The sequence below is a fragment of the Danio rerio genome, chromosome 6 (assembly GCF_049306965.1).
Source record: "Danio rerio strain Tuebingen ecotype United States chromosome 6, GRCz12tu, whole genome shotgun sequence".
Taxonomy (NCBI): domain Eukaryota; kingdom Metazoa; phylum Chordata; class Actinopteri; order Cypriniformes; family Danionidae; genus Danio; species Danio rerio.
The window spans coordinates 31404878-31424937 of NC_133181.1; the positions used below are offsets into that span (position 1 = coordinate 31404878).

Below are 20060 nucleotides of genomic sequence, written 5' to 3' on the forward strand. Positions count from 1 at the left end.
ACGTTTTTTGACCTGTGCTTAGGAAATGTAACAATTTAAAAGGATGACGTATTCTTTTATGTTTTAAATCATTAAAAACAAATGAAATGTAAGCTCTAATATGTAAATCAGTTAGTATTTGGGGCTGCACTGTGATCCTTAAATAATCTTTTAATAGTTGTCAGATGAAATTAGTTTTATATGCCAGGCAATATTTTAGTTTGAAACACATTTAAACCGTGCTTGACAGAAATTGGTTCTGCTCAGAAAACAATACATAATTATGAATAGGATAAATAATGTTCAACAAAAGAATCTAAACTATATTACATGTGGTTGTGCTTAAAAGCACCTTTTTTATCTGACCCATGTATGTAGGCTTTTTCTCGAAAGTGGGAACGAATATTTGATAAAGAAAAGAAAAAGCATAATATTCAAAGATTATCTTCCAGACTTTCATGTTTTGAGTAGGCGTTGAAAATGAAGAGCATAATGTAAGAGTCTGACATCTAGACTTACCCCATCCTCTCTCTCTCTGTGCTTCAGATTAAAGGCCGTGAAATCTATGAGATTTTGGTGAAAATCAAAGAGTCTTTGGAACTCATGCAGTTCCTCCCTCAGCAGACTATTGAGTCATACAGACAGCAGCAGCAGAACCTACTGCAGAAACAGTGAGTACCTTACATTTGCCGAAAAACAAATCCCCAATAATTATCAGCAATTTTCAATTGACAGATTATTTTCAAATAAATAATATGGGGAATATGTTTTCATAATGTGACTAGCAACAAGCAAGCTACACTAATCTAGCAAGGTCCACCCACAAACTGTTTTTTGTGTTTAACATGACACAAGCTTTCTTGCTTGCTTTTAACTCTTGTGGATTTGATTGTGATTGCGATTGCTCAATTGACTGGCCATAACTGACCTGACTTTGTCAGTCAGATAATTGTTTTTATTCTTTTAAAAATTAATTTCTGCCTCATCTGAGGGTCACTGTCACTTTAAAATGGCAGTTTAATTTTCTCACACTGTTGATACGGTATCAATATAAGCCAGGCTTATATTGCACGATTATACGTCAAAATTATACATTTTTCTTTCATGCCAAAAACCATTAGAATATTAAGTAAAGATCATGTTCCTTGAAGATAAATCTCCTACTGTGAATATATATGAAAACTCGATTTTGGTTAGCTCTGTGCATTGCTAAGAACTTCATTTTGACAACTTTAAAGGATTTCAGTTTTTTGAACCCTCAGATTTCAGATGTTCACATAATTGTATAGCAGCCAATCCTATTCTATCCGAAAGAAACCAAACATCATTGGAAAGCTTTTTTATTCATAAATCTAATAAATTAGAAAAGCACTTTTGACTGGTTTTGTGGATTCATGTATTATTGTAACTGCTGTGTATGAGTTTGGATTGCATCCTGCATGTGATTTATGTTGTGCATCGCTGATAGTGATGTTGTTGAAGGACAAGCTGTTATCAACCCAGCACACAATATTAACATCGTTTTGCATTTTGGTTAGTTTCTTATTAAAGGTGAACCTTGCTGAGATGGTGCTATGATTTATTCTTAATTGATTTACTTGATGATGTGCAGAACACATCAGAGTTGCATCTGAGTCAAACAAGTTCAAACATTGCAGGCAAATTGTAATTGGTTTTCATGTTAAATGCAAATTTAGACTCCTGGCATACTTTAGCCTTTAGGATCTGCTGTACTAGTGCTCAACAGAGGGGGAGGAGAGACCTGGGAATTTCAATCGAATTCTGAGCTGTCACAATTCAGTAATGAATAGTTTTCTCTCATAAAGGAACCAAGTAATGTCTGGCAATGTGATGTATATGCTAAAGGTGCAGAACTTTTAATGTGAGTGCTTTTCTTCTTGTACATTTTCCTAAAATGATTTAAATCATTCACACCCAACTGAGCTGTTTAGTCATGATGTCAGTTTATAGGTCAACTGGATTCAGCATGGATTCCCAAGGAATCTTCTAATGGGTTTCATAGAGTAACAGGTTTGTGATTTAAAGGCATGATATGCTTTAAAAGCCTAATGCATAGCCATTAAAATATCTAAAAACTATTAGAACAGTGCTATATATTCTGCTGACTTTAATTACATTTTCAAAAAATTATCTGAAGAATATTCTAATCCATAGAATTGAGCAATTTATCATGCTAAAGATGTCATACACTTCCAATTTCTGGTTTGTTTTTATAAAAAAAACAGAAAAAAATATTAAAAGGATGTTTTAAAAAGAGCAGCATTATAACAGAAGCTTAAAATATATGAATTATGATAAAACAGTGCTGTTTCTTTCTCACTTGATCACGCTGGAAGAACTGAAAGCGGTTGACTGTGGCATAATAAAAGCTCTGCTGCTTTTGTGGCGTGTTGTGCTCGTCTCTTATCAGCAGTTGCTTCAGTGGTCTCATTTCGCTCCCATGACTTTCAGCCTTACTCTGCTTTATACTAAAATAATACTACGCTTTGAATACTTTAGTTCATCCATGAACAGGATTTGCAGGATGTAATAAAGACGACAACTCCCATGATTCCATACTCAGAGTGTCATAGAACTACACCTTTGTTTGTTTTGAATATGTGCCCTCTACTGGCAAAAAACATGCCTTTAAGCCAGGTTGCAGAGTTGAATACAGTATACTGTCTCTCAAAGTATATTTGATTTGAAGCTAGGCAAGAACAAAACAAGTGCATGGATAGGAGAAAAAAATCAATGATTTCTTTTTACTTAAGAGGTGAATAAGATGTCAACATTACAGCATTATGAGTGAAGGCTTGCAGCTAATGTTCTGCAAATGTGCTGTGTATGTAAGTGAACTAGGCATACTGTACAGTGTTGCAAACTAATGAAACATTACTATGTTCTAAAGCTTGTTTTATTTTTAAGCCAAATACTGGCATCTTGCAAAATGACAAGTAAAATATTTTTACTGTCTTAATCTATTGTGTTTAAAACAGCCTAATCTAACGAAGAAACTTAAGTATTTTATGTTTTGTCAGTTTACTGGCTAATTGGTACGAGTTCAGTCGTATAAAAATGTACGATTTTAAATAGGAGGCGTGGCACCCAACCCCACCCCTAACCCCAATCATCATTGGGTGAGGAGCAAATCATACTAAAATTGTATGAATTAGATTGGTCGAATTAATACGAATTAGCCACTAAATCAAAAAGTTACAAATTGCTGTGAGATTGTGTTGGTTTAAAATGCGGTGAGAAAAAATCTAGGCTACTTGGGAAATAACTGAAAATTTACTGAAATATGTAATAATTTGTAACATTTGTGCATAGTAATAATTTAGAATTTTACTATATATTTTTCCCTTAACATTTTCTTAATGTGATAAACAAGTTAAATTATGATTCTCGCTTTTTTTTTTTTGAAAATGAATATCAATTTATATGAAATATGTTTGCTGTAGCGTCTCGGTGGCGCAGTAGGTAGTGCTGTTGCCTCACAGCAAGAAGGTCGCTGGTTTAAGCCTCGGCTGGGTCAGTTGGCATTTTTGTGTAAAGTTTGCATGTTCTCCCTGTATTCGTTTGGGTTTCCTCCGGGTGCTGCAGTTTCCCCCACATAGGTGAATTGTTTAAGCTAAAATTGTCCATAGTGTATTTGTGTAAATGAGAGTGTTGGGGTGTTTCCCAGTGATGGGTTGCAGCTGGAAGGGCATGCGCTGTGTAAAACATATGCTGGATGAGTTGGCGGTTCATTTAGCTGTGGCGAACCCAGATTAATAAAGGGACTAAGCCAAAAAGAAAAAGAATGAATCTTTGTTGCACATAATAGCCTTAGCTTATGGAGAGCAGAAGAAACAGGAAAAATATAAGTTTCAAATCGGAATCAGATCATGACGCCCAGAATCTGATCAGAACACGAAGTCCCTAAAGATTCCCACCCCTAGTTCTCACACATATTTGAGAATTGAAATATCAGATATTTCACAATATAATTAGGACGTTTGTCAATATTTGCAAAAAAATTTAGACTATTTATAGATAAATCGTTGGGGCTGTCGTGTGTCCCATGATAAACTAAACAACAGTCTCATAACAAAACTTACAGAGGGGGGTCAGCAGGAACATTTAAATCATGCATATGAAAGGATTAAAGTTGAATTATACATTAGGTGTGTTTTAACCATTCCGCTAAGTGCACATGATAATTTGCTGTCTTCAGTAGTTTGTTATTGTTCTTGTTTCATCTCATTTGTTTCTAATAATGCTGACTCAACACTGTATGCAATGTTGATATCTTGTGGACAAACAAATTAGTGCAAGAAAAAAAAAAGTGTCAAGACACATTTGATCTGGGTGCACATTACTGTTCTCGTAGGCATAAAAATATATTATTATTTCTTTATCTTAAAATAAAATCTTAAAAAAGTTTTTTTATAATACACATTTACCGCAATTATAGTTATGTCATCCTTCCATAATCTTAACCACAGACCACATAACTCTTTAGCATTCCAGTGTTCTGCCCATATAACTGAACCATTAGTTACAGGAATACAGGAATGCAAAAACAGCTATTTTGAAAACCCATAGATATTCCCAAGGGAACCCATGACTTGAAAAAGCTCATTTCTACTAGAGACCATAAACTGCTTAGACAACTCTGTTTAGCCTTGTGATTTCAGGCATCATTTGACTTCATGCTTTGGTCTGAGCTTAATGACTAGGTAAGAATGACCAAGTAGCCATTAGCAGCAAGTTATCTTTAAAACTGTCCCTTCGTAAGGCAAGAACGAAACAACAGAGGCTGTGTAATGTGCATTTGACTGTTCAAACTATGATATGAGTCCTCCTTAATGCAGTCTGCTGCTTGTATTTAAGACATCTAGGTTAATATTTCTTTTGTGTGTGTGTGGATTATTTAGTTTGCAGGCATAAATTTGATTTGATCATTTTCATCCATTGTTTGCATGCTGCTGCTGCTGTTTCACTCTTAAATCTGTTTGCTTTCTTTTTTCCATACTTTTTTTTTTTTTTAATAAAGTCTCTTGTGTCAGATCCAGTGGGTTGGTTGTTTTATTTTGCAGATTGCTTGTTTTTTGTTTTCTCACTGTTCCTGTTTTTTTGGTTCAATTTTTTCAGTTTCACTTTACTGCCACCTTGTGGAGAGATTGTGCACATGCTAAAATACAGTGGAAAATGCATCATATTTAGTTACTATCAGATATTTTGTCATATGTATTTACTTAGCTGAGCTTTGAACTACATCATACAATTTGATTTGGATGAAGATTGAAATATTTATAGATGAATACATTTGCAACATCCCTGTTTTGATTACCTGCTTATCACTATGTTCCCATTTAAAAATGTCAATTAAACTTATGTACTTATATAAACTGAAATATTGTATAAAACATTTGCAAATACCGCACTTTTCCATCCAATGAGTCAAAAAGAGCAAAATCATCACTTCCTCTACCACATGGCGTATTTCAAGCAAGCGTTGTCATGCTATATTCCAAATGTGCATAGAAATAGATGGATGGAAACATTGTATTATATACAGTCAGATATCTTGTTAATATTATGCAATCTTGCCACTGGTGTCAACCTTCATTTGTTTCTCTCCTCTCTCCTCAAGTCTGCATGCTTTTTCACATCTCTCTCTTTCTCATTGTCTGTCTTTGGCTCTTTTCTGCAGTCTGTTAAGGGCCCGTTTGCGCTCAGAGCTTCTGGAGCCAATAGGTGAGCAGAAGAGGTGCTTCAGTGCTTCCTGAATGCAGGAATCACATTCCTCCTCCTCCTCCTCCTTCAGAGCTTCCCTCGCTCCTCTCTCTCCAATCTCTCCTTCATCTCATCCTCTGCCCCTCCAGGGGCTCCTTCTGCTTCTCCAAATGTCACCTGTGGTAATGCTTAGACTTTTACATGCCACAAACAGGTTGAACGCAGGATGTTCTTTTTTCCACCTGAACCCCTCATTTGAAAATGTGAGCTGTCTCGTGGAGTCATTTTAGATTTTTTTGTTGCATGATTTTTGTCCCTCCAAAAGTGTATTTTCTCAACTGTGGCACTCATTAGAAAATAATCTGTTTTTGTGTTAAATTTGCTTATACACTCAAACTCAGATGTTATTAATATTGTTGTTTAAAAATGTCAGGAATTAGAAGTTTTTGTAAAACAATTTTTTTTTCAGTGTTTTTTAAAGGGCCCTTGTGACCGAGGTGACTTTTACCTCAGCGTTTATGATGATCTGTTGGTATTGCACAGAACTCAATTGCACATAAACAGTATAGTGACTTCTCAGCTGACCACCTTATTTATCTCTTCTTCCCGTCTTTTCTTCTCTCTAAACAATCCTGAATGTCAAAACTGACCAGGAACCAAGCACACACCTTTTTTATGGGACTCATTTTGTTTTTCTTTAAGATCTTGCTGATGGTTTATCTTAAATAGCTTCTTTCTTTTCATTTCTGTTGCCTCTGTCTTTGTTTTGTTATTGGAGCTGGACTCATGAGTTGTGTATAGATGTGGGGGATAGACTTTATTGATGACAGAATTTGAATAATGCTGGACATGTTTTATAAAGTGCACTGCTGGGCAGTTTGTTTCTGTTTTATTTGTGCATTTTCTTAAAGATGTAATTTCTGCAATGTAAAGAGAAAGTGCTATAGTGTTGTTGACAGATTCTTTTGTTTCCTATGAAGTTAAAGGTTGTTTAATGTATTCTCGATGGCTCATGCACTTTTGTCAGTTACTGCTATTCAATAAATGACTTCTCTGCTTTTGTGTTCTTATCCCTACTCTTCCTCTTTCTTCTCTTTTCTTTTCTTTTCTTCTTTTCCCTTCAATTGTCACGGCCTTTCAATCAGAGCTTTTTGAAAAAAGTTGATGTGCTGCAACGCCTAGAATTTGTATTATTCAGTATGTGAACAAAGAATCATTTAAAGGAACAGTGTGCTCAGAATGCTCACCTCAGCCTCATATCACTCCAAATCAGACTTTGCTCATGAGGAACCAATGCTATTTTAAAGAATGTAAACACAACAGTTTTTACTTCTATTGTGTGCACAAAAGAAGACACACACACAAAAAAAAAAAAATTTTTTGTTTGACTGAAGAAATCACGATGACATGATGTGCATTCGGAATCCCAATACCATAGCACATACCGACTCATAACAATAGCTTGTGTAAATAATTTAGTGATTCTAATAATGACTTCAACGGTATAATTCCTCTTTGTCATGATTTTTTTTCATATTTAGTATTATCTAGCTCTGTATTTAACTATTCATTTCAAGAGTTCACACTTAGCTGATGAATGATTATACGCAAGTTTGGCATGCTGTCTCGGGAGAGAGCTCTGAGCTCAAAAGGTCCTTGAGCCCTGGGCTCCCTCCCATTTGCAGGGCGAGAGGGGAGCTTTGAGCTCAGGTAGATCTCGACAACTCCCCCTTTGATAAGAGCTGATGACTAAAAGGATTGCTATGAAGAGATATGCTGCTGGCTGAGAGTTTGACTGTAGTGCTAAATTTAGCATGATCAATTCACTTGTAGTGCATGTTTTTGGAATGTGGGAAGAAACCGGAGAACCCGGGGAAGCACAGGAAAAACATGCAAACTACGCACAGAAACGAGCCGGCCTGTTAAAGAACTAGAACCGGTGACGTTTTTGCTATGAGGCAACAGTGCTAACCATTGGGCCACCGTGCCGCCCTATGAAGGGAAAGGTGGAAAAGTAGGGGTGAAAGGGGGGGATTCTTCAAATCGAAGATGACTGTAGTGAGAAACCCTGGCTCTTTATAGTGGGTTAGGAATGGCCTGATTGGTGGATCATACATAGCTAATGCAGAACCAGACGTGTTCAATCATAATCACGTGATCCTCTTGAAATTAGTTTATAAACAAACTTCACTTATCATGTGATTTTAAAGTTATTTTTTTCTCCATGTGATCCTTTTCCCATATCCAACAATTCTGGGAATTGCAGAACACAGTTTAGACTTTCCACATAATATTCAAAGCATTTGCATGTAATACCAGGGAAGCACAATTGTGACGTGGACTACAAAATCAATCACAAGTGTCTTTTTTATTTTGATTTGTGAGCTCAATAAATAAGCTTTCCATTGATGTATGTTTTATTAGGTATAGGATAACATTTGGTCGAGACGCAACTATGAGAAAATCTGAAATCTGAGGGTTCAAAAAAAAGAAAATCCCCTTTAAAGATGTCTAAATGAAGGGCTTAGCTATATACATTAATAATGCATACATGTTTATTGATATATTTACACAATAAAGAGAAAATCTTCACGGAACACACTCTTTACTTAATATTCAAATGACTTTTGTCATAAAACAAAAAAAATCCATCATTTTGACCCATTCAATGTTCACACCTGCAACATAAGACTGTCGTTTTTTAGTTCAGAGTCACACATTTCTAGCAAATCTACATGAAGTCCCTTGGCATCAGAAACGGACAGTTTCAGTAATGGACATTGTCTATAATTTAAGGCAATTTTCCGTTGGCAGTATGAGAACGCGTGTGGTTATCTTTCCCTCAGGAGCTCTCTGCCACCCCAGCCTGCATTCGGCTCCAGCTCGCCCACCCTCGGCAAGAACAAACTGCCCTCTGTCAGTCAACTCATCAACCCCCAACAGCGCAACGCTCTCACCCCATCCGGCATGCCAGGAGGACTCACTGACAGTAAGAGCTCGCTCCATAATCATTCGATAAGTAGATGTGCACAATCTCTCCACCAACCCACCACAATGTCCAAAGATCTTCTAAATGAAGACATTTCTGGTGCTCATTTTTCTTGATGGAGACCCCTTTCTCCTAGTCTCGTCTGGGCTTGAGGAATTCTCATTTCTCAATGTCACTCTGACAGACAGTTTTGAACCAGATCTTTGTGGGACAATTCACCTTCCCCACGGCACACTTGTGCTGTCAAAATGTACTAGGATATGACAAAAATGCTTTCTCTTGTGTGAAATGTGCCTCAGGTTTTCTTGACTTCTGAAATCTCCTTATCAGTATTTAGTGCCCTCGGGTGTTTGTTGATTCAGCCGTTATCAGTGAGGGATGGGTTGGGGACAAGGAAATATTGCATGCTTTTTATTGATAACACTTTACAATAAGGTTCATCACTGCTCGCAATTAAAGCATTTGGAATGAATCAGCATCTAGAATGATAAAGGATCATTTGACATTCAAACCGAATAAAAAAATACAGCTTTTACTCACAAAAAACATTGAGCTTACATTTTAAATATGTGAACCTGCGCCACAAAACCAATCAAAAGATTTCTACATCACCTTAAATAATTGTGTTTTCTACTGGTGTGTGGTTTGTTAGGATATTTGTCCGAGATAAAATATTTGGAATCAGAGGTGTCAAAAACCCAAGTACTGTGAAAATCACCTTTAAATGCAAATTAGCAATAATGAAGTTGATGTGTTTACAATTGGAATTGTATTAAATATCTTGATGGAACATGATCTTTACTTAATATTTCACTGATTATTGATGCTTGACCCCTACATTGCTTTTATTTTTATTTTTTCATGTTCAACGAGTGGTTTTGTGGTCCACGGTCACATATATTAATAGAAGTTATTTTCCGTTGCAATAATATTTTGAAGTATTACAGTTCAACCAAATGTAAAGCAAAAAGGAAAAAAATTAAAGCAAATTTTGAATGATGCAACACTTTATTTAACACTCAACGTTAATTCCTATTGGCTCATTGTAAAGCATTTGAAATGTCTTAAAGTGCAATGAATGAGCAAAGATTATTATGCTGTAAAAGTATTTCTCATTGTTGGTTCATAATGCATTGAACCACATTGTAAAGTGTTACCGTTTTATTTCCCCTTTTCTGAGGTTTATTACAGTCTCAACCCTTTCCCCTTCCTTCAGTGACCCCTCCTATGATGGGTGGCCCTGTTCCTATGAACACAGACCTGAGCTCCTTGAGCCCCAACAACCCCCTCCAGTCACAGTTACAAATGGTGCCTTCATCCCACTGCACACCTCCACCACCCTACCCGATGGACAACAGCATTTCCAGGTACGCAGTAAGTCTCTCTGGAGTGGTATTTAAGTTGATGTTAAATGGCGTTATTGTAATCCTGGTTTAATCTGGAATCTCTTTCATTTGCAGTTTCCTGTTGAGGCTGGGCTGCTCGGCCTGTTTGGACTATTTCACAGCCCAAGGACTGACCAATATCTACCAGATTGAGAATTATAACTTAGAGGTGAGGAATTTGCCTTACTCTTACTGTCTTTTGCATCAGTTCAGATCTCAGGTCCAAAATTGCATAGAATTGATTACTATAGTATGCACTCACTTTTAAGCAGAGCTTAATTTGTAAATGAATAATTCCCGGAACAAAAGTAGGAAATAAAATTTACTGTGACTGACATCCACCAAACAATTTCAGTTTTTCCAGAACATGACGCCATTAAACAGTGATAGCGCAAAGGATCATCACATTTCTGAATGGTCTTTAGTTATTTTGTGCCATATAACATTATAGGTCAGTCATGGATAATAAAAACATGCAGCTACAAACATATAAACAATCACTATTCAGTTCACACTCATAATCAGATTTACTCGTGGTTTTAAAAAAATAAAATGCGTGACTCTGCCATTTTGAAAATACAAATATTATTTAGGTAGGCCACACTGCCATTATTTATTTTCGCTGCTCACTGTGTGCGAAACTATCACCAACCAATAAGAGTGATTGTAAACATAAGCTGATTGGCTGAAAAATTATGTCGAGGGCCAATAGTTTAACGTGACTTTTGCTTTAACTTGCGCATGGTGAAGCACACACAATCCACACAGCCTTCTCTCTCTCTCTCTCTCTCTCTCTCTCTCACACACACACACACACACACACACACAAAAAACATAAGTAAATGCCGGATCCATTAAAATAAGTAGTGGAACGCAAAACATGAATATATGACATTTCCGGAACACGATCCAGCTCTGGAATTAAGTACTGCTTATAAGCATATTAAACTGTTAAGTTTAATAACTTTTTTTTTAAATAATCTTGTCTTTAATGAAACAAATGGCAATTTCACCTCAGGGCAAAATATTTTCACATGCAAATTTGACGTGGTTCAGGTTGGCCACATGAATTTGAATGTGACATTGTGAGCAGTCTGTTTAAAATATTGCTACATTCACAACATTAAACTTGATTAATCTTAATTAGGATGCGCTCAAATTACAAATCTGGGTCGAAACTGAAAATTCTGGATTCACTTGACCGAAAATTCTTTGTAATAATGATTCATTTTATTACATTAAAAAAAATTTAATTTTCTAAGACCTTTTACATTTGGTATATACCTAAATTTACCAACATAAGTTTATCTCTAAATGTATATCGCTGAATGATGATGAAAAGTATAGAATGTCAGTTTTTAAAAGTTCTTGTTTAGACATTGATAGGGATTTTGCTTTTTGTCCAAGTCACAGAATATCAGGGATTTTTGCTTAATTTTAGAACATTTTGTATTGTTATCGTTAAATTGGAAAGCTGCTGAAACAACTGAACTGCTGAAAAAAAATATTCTCATTTGCTACGCCTATGTAACGCTTAATAATTTACTTATGGTTTGAGATATTTATGTTTTTTTTTATGTTTTTTTCTTATCCTTTGTATTATTTGTGTAAATAGCTGTACAATGAATATGTATCCTTTGTATTCAGGCCTCACTATATTAGTGCAAATTAAGGTTTATATATTCTGTTACTAATGTTAATTAATATATATATATATATATATATATATATATATATATATATATATATATATATATATATATATATATTAAAAACAGCAACAACAAAAATAATATCAGGGATTTATGTTAATCACATACATTTTTTTCAATTATTTCATGTCATTATGTAAAACATTCCATCATTGAATGGTTTACATAATAAAGTGTGTTTGCTTTAACCCAGGCAGATGTGTGTGTGAGAGATGAGAGCAGCGGCTGCTGTATTCATGAGCTCTGTGGTCTGTTTATCCACAGGACTTGTCCAGGCTGAAGATCCCCACAGAATTCCAGCACATCATCTGGAAAGGCATCATGGAGTACCGGCAGACCATGGAGTTTTCTCCCCCTCCCCACATCTTGCGCACCTCTAGCGGGACATCCACTGTCAGCGTGGGCTCCACTGAAGCCCGAGGCGAGCGCGTGATCGACGCCGTGCGCTTCACCCTCCGTCAGACCATCTCCTTCCCTCCGCGGGATGACTGGACCGATTTCTCCTTCGATCTGGCCCCTGATTCACGCCGCAACAAGCAGCAGCGCATCAAGGAGGAAGGAGAATGAACAGAGTACATGACTGTACACAATACAACAACAGTGCACATTTACTGTACACACACACACACATGCGCGCTCTGTTTTATAGAAACACACTTGGTGTTGGTCCAGATCGTTTCACAGGTTTCTTCTGCAAGTGATGATTTCAAAAAAGAAAAGAAAAAAAAAAAGCTGTGAGCCTCATAGTCTAGTTCACTTAAACGGGCAGATCAAATGCACTTAAGTCCTTTTATAGTTTCATTTTGCTTCTGATGAATTTATCTGGATGTCATTTCAAGACCCTCCTACTTTTTTTTTTGGACCGCAAGCAGCTCTGGCTGAGGGGAAATGGTGCTTTGCTAAATTGTGCTGTCATTTTTTTTCCTGTTTCTCGAGACAGAGCACTTAAGAAATGCTGACATGTTTCCACTCGCAGAATACACACTCAACAGCTGGGCTTTTCCTTTGTTTTAAACATGGCCAAAGGTATATTTCTATATGTTACTGTTCTTTGTTTGTTTGTATACAGCGTTCGTCTCTCAGCAGGAGCTTTAGTGTTAATTGTACGCTTTGTTCTTACGATCATTCCTTGCGGTTGAACAATGTCATTTTAAAAAAAAAAAACACTTGACTGTCAGTTTTGATTGTATGTATTTCAATTCGCACATGGTTTATTTTTTGCAGAAAGTGTTATTCATCCATGTTTATGTTTGGTGTAAGATGTAGCCTCTATGTACTACTGTAAACCCTTCTTTGTATCTACTATGTGAACACTGAGATTACTATTGACCTGCAGTGTGTAAGTATTGCATTGAATATCATGAACTGCTGTTTACTGGCCTTAAAGTATACAAGTGATTGACATTAGCCGGTGTGTTTGAACATGTGGCGTCAGTATTTTTTTTTTTTTAACAAATTTCTAATTCACTTGATTCTCATAAGCGGCAATATTGTACAGTTTTTGTTTTTTATTTCACTTTCATTTGCCAACTTAATTGTTTTTCAAACTATTAATAAGGAATTCTTGTAAATATGTTGCAATGTACTTATTTTGATATAAACAAAAATAAAACAAATATCAGTCAGCCCTGTTTTTTGTACATTTATATCAATCAACAGATTTTATTGAAACAGTCAGACACGGTGGACCTCATTTGATTCATTTAAATGGGAGATTGTGTCGTTAGGCATGGTCTTCTGAACCTCTTAGTAATGTACAGGGTGTTTTAAATAAATACTATTTTCATTTGCAATTTGAGAACAGCGTGATCAACCGAATACCAAAAATGTTCCAAACACGCTCCCTTTTCACTCCTGCAACCTCTTGTGTATAGATCATTTGATACTGTGCATTTATTTTTGATGGACACTTTTTTTTTTGGAATACTCAATTTACTTTCAATAGAAGCCGTTCCACCTCATTTTACTCTCCAGCTTCTCTTTCACAATACATTCTCTGGTACTTGCCCGCAAGTTGGATAAGGTCCTTTTTACGGTCACTGTCTGATCAACGCGTTCCCTTTAATCTTTTAATGCTGCAACAACTTGATGGAACCTAAAAGTGACAGGTGCTCCAACAAGAGCTTATAACCATTTCTGGGCATTTTAGTGAGTCAGCAGCAGAGTTAAATGGAAGTCTATGCATCACGCTTGTGCAGCCTCTTGTGCAAAGCAACATCCTGAAGGGTTGCATCCTTTCCAAAAAGAAATATATATATATGAAGCATTTACATATGTTCACCTCGATGCCTGTTGACAAGGCTCCCGATGAATTTGCTTTGTGTAAAAACAAACACTGCTTTGATAAATATGTTACATGAGTATGCAGCAATATATGATGGCAAAACAATTAGTGACCTCAATAATTGATGCAGGTTCCTTGCTTGAGGTTCCAAAACCATTTTTTTTCTCACCCAGGGGGCCTGTTTGAGACTCATATAAAAAGCATCATTAAGGCTTGAGACGGAAAAAGAGACATAACAAATCTAACTTGCTTTAGGTCAGTTTCAAGAAAATGAAATCACAAAGCAAAAATGAACCAAACCATTTCTATTGAAGGCTCACAGCCAAAGTTTGAGAGCTCCTATCAGTCATGTTGGTGATGAGCTCAAAGAGTCCTGACAGACCTCCACATCAGTGCTGCCCATGGAGGAGATGATGACCAAAAACAGTGTAGGAATGCTTTACTTCCTCCTTCCCCTGCAGGCTGTTTCTGTTGGAGACACGGTGGACTCCTGGAGGACCAGACCGAAGTGCCGCTCATGTTTCTAAGAGCTCTCCAGAGCATCCAACACTTTCATGATTTGCTGTTTGATGACTTTAGTGGCATCGCCGGCATTTGGAATTAAATACCTGGGGAAAAACAATACGAAATGTAAAAAACAATAATAAAAACTTAACTGAGGTTTTTTTACACATCAAAATACGAGCAGCACAGACCTTCTACAGTATAATCTAATAAATAGGATTAATAAATAGAATTATGCAGCATGTGTTATTTGTACATTTAGTAATGTACACTGTTAAGAAATATATAGGGAACACTTAAACAACACAATGTAACTACAAGTACATAACACTTCTGTGAAATCAAACAACCCACTTAGGAAGCACTATATCAAAAGACAAAGTAGGATCAGCCTGTAGTGTGTTTTTCTGCTTTAATGTTGAGTGTGACTCCAAATGCAGACCTCCATGGGTTAATAAATTTGATTTCTATTGATATTGTTTGTGTGATTTTGTTTTCAGCAATTATGTAAAGAAATAAGTATTTATTAACGTTTCATTCATTTAGATCTAGGATGTTATTTTGAAAAAAGAAAAATCAAAGTAAAGTTCCCTGAAAAAATTAAACATCCAAATAAAAATAGGGCGAGGCAGTGGCGCAGTAGGTAGTGCTGTCGCCTCACAGCAAGAAGGTCGCTGGTTCTAACCTCAGCTCAGTTGGCATTTCTGTGTGGAGTTGGCATGTTCTCAATGCCTTTGCAAGGGTTTCTTCCAGGTGCTCCGGTTTCCCCCACAGTCCAAAGACATGCGATACAGGTGAATTGGGTAGGCTAAATTGTCCGTAGTGTGTGTGTGTGTGTGCGTGTGGATGTTTCCCAGAGATGGGTTGCGTCTAGAAGGGTATCTGCTGCGTAAAAACTTGCTGGATAAGTTGGCCGTTCATTCTGCTGTGGCGACCCCGGATTAATAAAGGGACTAAGCCGACAAGAAAATGAATGAATAAAAATAGATAAAAACTTTAGTAGTAATATACAGATTGTTAGACAACTTTAAAGGTGATTTTTTTTTATATTTTCAAATATTGTCCTACATACAAACCCTACACATTTCAGATGATGTGACATTCTACATACAGTTAAAAAAGTAACAAATTAAGAAACAAAACCTACATTAAAACTTAAAACATGTAATATTAAAAAAAGGACTTTTCCAATTAAATTATTAAAAATTAAACTGAAGAAGTAATCATGGGACAGTTGAAGACAACATTATTTCCCCTTCTCTGAAATGTTTCATTCATTCATTCATTCATTAAATTTCTTTTTGGCTTAGTCCCTTTATTAATCTGGGGTCGCCACAGAGGAATGAAATTCCAACTTATCCAGCACGTTTTTACACAGCGAATGTCCTTCCAGCCTCAATCCATCACTCGGAAACATCCATTCACAGTCAAACACTACGGACAATTTAGCTTACCCAATTCACCTATACCACACGTCTTTGGACTTGTGGGGGAAAACTAGAGCACCTGGAGAAAATTCATGCAAGTGCAGGGAGAACATGCAAATTCCACATAGAAATGCCAACTGAACCAGCCGAGGGTCGAACCAGCGACCTTTCTTGCTGCGAGGCAACAGCACTACCTACTACGCCACTGCGTTGCCCTAATGTTTCATTATTTTTAAAATATTTCCTCGCTGTTAAATTATTAGATGTTTGGAGGAAAAACATATTTTAGATATAATAGTTTTAATAGCAGGTTTCTGTTGTCTTGCCATGAAACGAGTAGATGATTTGACTAGTTCTTTTTCTAGATACTAGTGATTTTAAAATGCAATTTAATGGCTTAAGATTAATTAGAATAACTAGGCAAATACGATTTCAACAGTGGTTTGTTCTGTAGCAATCAAAAAACAAATCTAAAGGGGGCTAAAAAAATATGTTAAATCTTTTTTTTTATTTAACAAAAACATTTTTATTCCAGCCTGAATTAATCAAATAAAACAAATAACATAGGGAATGCTGTGAACATTTCTTTGCTCTGTTAAACATCCATTAAGAAAATTTTTTTAAGTAATTTTTTTTTTTCACAGGAGGAATAATAATTCCCTTCCAACATAAATCCCATGGGGGCCTGCAAGGGTCCGTGAAAAAAAAAAAAAATATATATATATATATAAAACTATACTTCCATATTTTAACAGTACTGTAATACTGGTCCAAAAAAAAAATTTGTAAATGCTGCTTGAAATACATTCCCCATACCTCTCCACAGCCACAATCTCCACTCCTGCAGCATTGTTGTTGCCAAATTTAAATGTGATTAGCTCTGGATGTTTCTTCTTGGAGGTGATCTTCACAACAGAGTTTAGTGCCTGTCTGGACTGGATGTAAGCAAAACCCTTCCGAGCAGCGATCTCTCTCAAACAGTACATGTGTGTTGCGGTGATCAGCAGATGACTGTGGAAGACAAAATAATGAAATTACCCACCCTAATATATGCGACACATTAAACATCTATCAACTGGACGGTCTTCGCTTTTGATTGGGTAACAATTTTTTAATCCAATAGTATTCTGCTATCTAGTATCTTCTGGTATTGTCAATTATATTTGAGCACGATGTGGTTCGGATAGACAGCCTCACCTTGGAAACATGTGGCCAGTCTCCTTAACCTCATTGCAAGGAATGTGGTGCTTTACATCTGGTTTGTTGATCCAAGTCTGAATATTAACAATCTCTTTCCTGTCATCATCTGATATGGATGAACTATCAATCTCATCTAAAAGCAGAGAAGGAAACACAAACTTAGAGACTATACAGTATATAAGTGTAGTTTATCATTGCACACAGAATCCCAAATGTTGATATGAAATATCCTCATGTTGTGTCAATCCCATTCACACACAGCCTTTCATCCATCATTAAAATATAATTTCTCGCATCTGTACCATGTTTTTTTTGAGAGGTACAATTAGGTGAAAGTTTAGAGCCACCACACAAACAAAATCCAAAATGGCATCTGACGACAAATTCCACTTGGTCTGGCAGCACAGAACACTTCATGGCAAAGTGCAAAATATGAAAACTGTGGAGGATGGTTGAGAACAACTGCTGTAGCCTATCAGATGTTGTTTTATATTGATATTCATTAACAATATATGCAGCAAAGTTATTTCAAACTAGGCATGGGACGGTAACCATTATGAAGGTATACCATGGTCTGGAAAAGTCAAGGTTTTCAAACCGCCAACATTTTCTGTTATACCGCTACACAAGGTACATGTTAGATTTCTTTTTTTTTTCTTTTTTTTTTCTTTTTTTTGTCGCTTTTTGTTTTAAATTTTAGAGAAATCTGTGTTTTTGAAAGTAATGAAGACAGCAGATTCATTTCAAAGATTTAGACTGAGATGTTTTATGCTCCAAAATATTTCAAATGTTTCCCAAAATAATATATATTGGCTGCGTCCAAAATCAACTACTACTCAGTAGGTACTGCATTTGAATTTGAATGTACTACTCGACCGATATAAAAGTAGATTCTATACAGTATGAATGAAGCTCAGACAGATGCCATTTTGTCATCATCATTTGACACAACCCCTTTACTCCCATTCATTCTCCCGGGATGTATCATGGGATAGCAAAGAGTCCATCGGAGGCGCACTCAGAATCTAGTAGTCATTTGGGTACTTATCACACACTGTTTTTCCAATTCTATGAATTCGGACTTGCTATTCAGCTCACATACTGATTTTATTGTACTATAAAGTATTTAAGTATGCAATTTCGGATGCAGCCATTGTGTTCAAAGCGAAAAGAAAAAGTTCTTGTTTTTGTTTTTTACCCAGACATTGAAAAAGAATATATTTTGGAGCAGTAATCACAAAACCATGAAGCTGTGGTATTTTTATCACAGGTTATCGTCCCGTTAGAATCTTATAGCAACCCATGCCCCTTTCAAACACTAAATCAAAAACCAGCTTATCTCTGGTTAATAGCAGCTCTGCAGTTTGAGCACCCCTGATGAAGGACATGGTATCTACCTGTATCATACTCTTCCTCATCTCCAATGCTGAAGACAGGCTTGACACCCCTGTATGGTTTCCCCACTCGATCACTGCTACTTACATGCCTGAATAAAAATAAATAAATAAGATTTCCAACCAGAATTGTCTTGTTTTTCATGATATAGGCAATTGAAGGAGCATGGCAATGAGATGACGAGTCCTCTAGGATTAGAACGGCGAGTACTGTTAGTTGAAAGAAAGGGAGGTTAGGATGTTTGCATTTTAACTGAAATGAGAAGCAACATGTGGAAGACCAGGTACTTTGCAGTCGATTTTACTGCAAACGGTTTAAGTCACAATTGCCCCAGCCTTCTACAGCTGTGCTCAAAACAGTACAACAAAGACAGGACTGCAGTCTCCCTAAGGGAATCAAAGAGGACTCAGACAGCAGACTTCAACCAGACTTCAGCCTGCGAGACAGAAACTTCTGGCGTAAAACTAGGAAAGGTACATAGTGACAGATGCAGTGTAAGAAAGCAGCCAACATTGTCACGGACAAAAAGACCTGTGGTTCAAAACCCATTCTCACTCTCAAGATCAAGACCCCATTGGTAGGGCTGCATAATGTCATTTTTTTCTAATATTACAATATTTTGTTTTCCTGCAATATATATTGTAATATCAAAATGGTTTCTCTAGATGACTTGAATAGCTCTATTTGGACAATTCATCATTTTAGGTTGACCAGGTTTCATTTTTAAGGGAGTGAATCTAGATAAAATATAAGTAACAAAGACAGATAAATATATAATAATTATAATAATATGATACAACAGAAAATACAAATGAAATAAACTGTGCTTTATGTAGTGTTTCCCCAACCATTGTATGGTGGAATTAGGGGTGCGCATGATATCAAAATAATTCATGTTCCTCATCAAACTACACTGAATTAGAGACTATCCTAATACGTCTACACAGAAAAAAATGGAACACAATGCACTAGGGCTGTACAACATATCAGTTCAGCATTGATTTCACAATGCGCACATCCACAATAGTCACATCACTGGATCTGCAATGTATTTTCAATTGCAAAGTTTAACCAATATGATGTAGTGCTTCTTTCTTGGTGGTATGCTGACATTACACTAGATACATCACGAAGACTTGCTGTCTTGGTCACAGATGTGTCAGCGAGATGCACACAAACAATTTGTCCTCTTTTGAACTCTGATAAATCACCCATAACATTGTTTGCGTTGCAATATTTTAAGCAAATCTGTTTACTCTGCATCGATACCGCAATGTGCACATCCACAACTGTCAAATCACAGGATATGCAATTTCTTTTCATAGCAAAGTTTAACCATAAAGTAACCAAAATGTTTATCAATTGCATGTGTTTTAAGGTCTGTGACTGTGTGAGCATTTCAAGACAGATTAAAGTATTTAGGCACAAGAAATGATCATATTAGTAATGAAGACTATACAG

General features: G+C 36.3%; 2 protein-coding genes across 52 annotated transcripts in view; one reads left to right on the forward strand and one right to left on the reverse strand.

Moving 5' to 3' along the window:
- Positions 1-13414, forward strand: part of tp63 (tumor protein p63) — a 118629-nt gene extending 105215 nt beyond the window's left edge. For 6 of the 50 annotated variants that reach the window (XM_068221642.2, XM_073952530.1, XM_073952533.1 and 3 more), the window contains 5 exons: positions 526-650; positions 8550-8692; positions 9873-10059; positions 10153-10246; positions 12065-13414. In XM_068221642.2, coding sequence (XP_068077743.1) covers positions 526-650; positions 8550-8692; positions 9873-10059; positions 10153-10246; positions 12065-12169 — 654 coding nt within the window. In that variant the 3' untranslated portion in view covers positions 12170-13414. Of the gene's footprint in view, positions 1-525; positions 655-5680; positions 6771-8549; positions 8693-9872; positions 10060-10152; positions 10247-12053 lie in introns of those variants that run through there. The other 44 variants (XM_073952531.1, XM_073952532.1, XM_073952535.1 and 41 more) reach the window with 11 other exon arrangements.
- Positions 13415-13420: 6 nt separating this feature from the next.
- tbc1d23 (TBC1 domain family, member 23) overlaps positions 13421-20060 on the reverse strand; it is a 28856-nt gene continuing 22216 nt past the window's right edge. For both annotated transcript variants that reach the window (NM_200487.1, XM_005165941.6), the window contains 4 exon segments: positions 13421-14681; positions 16821-17015; positions 17202-17337; positions 18602-18690. In NM_200487.1, coding sequence (NP_956781.1) covers positions 14597-14681; positions 16821-17015; positions 17202-17337; positions 18602-18690 — 505 coding nt within the window. In that variant the 3' untranslated portion in view covers positions 13421-14596.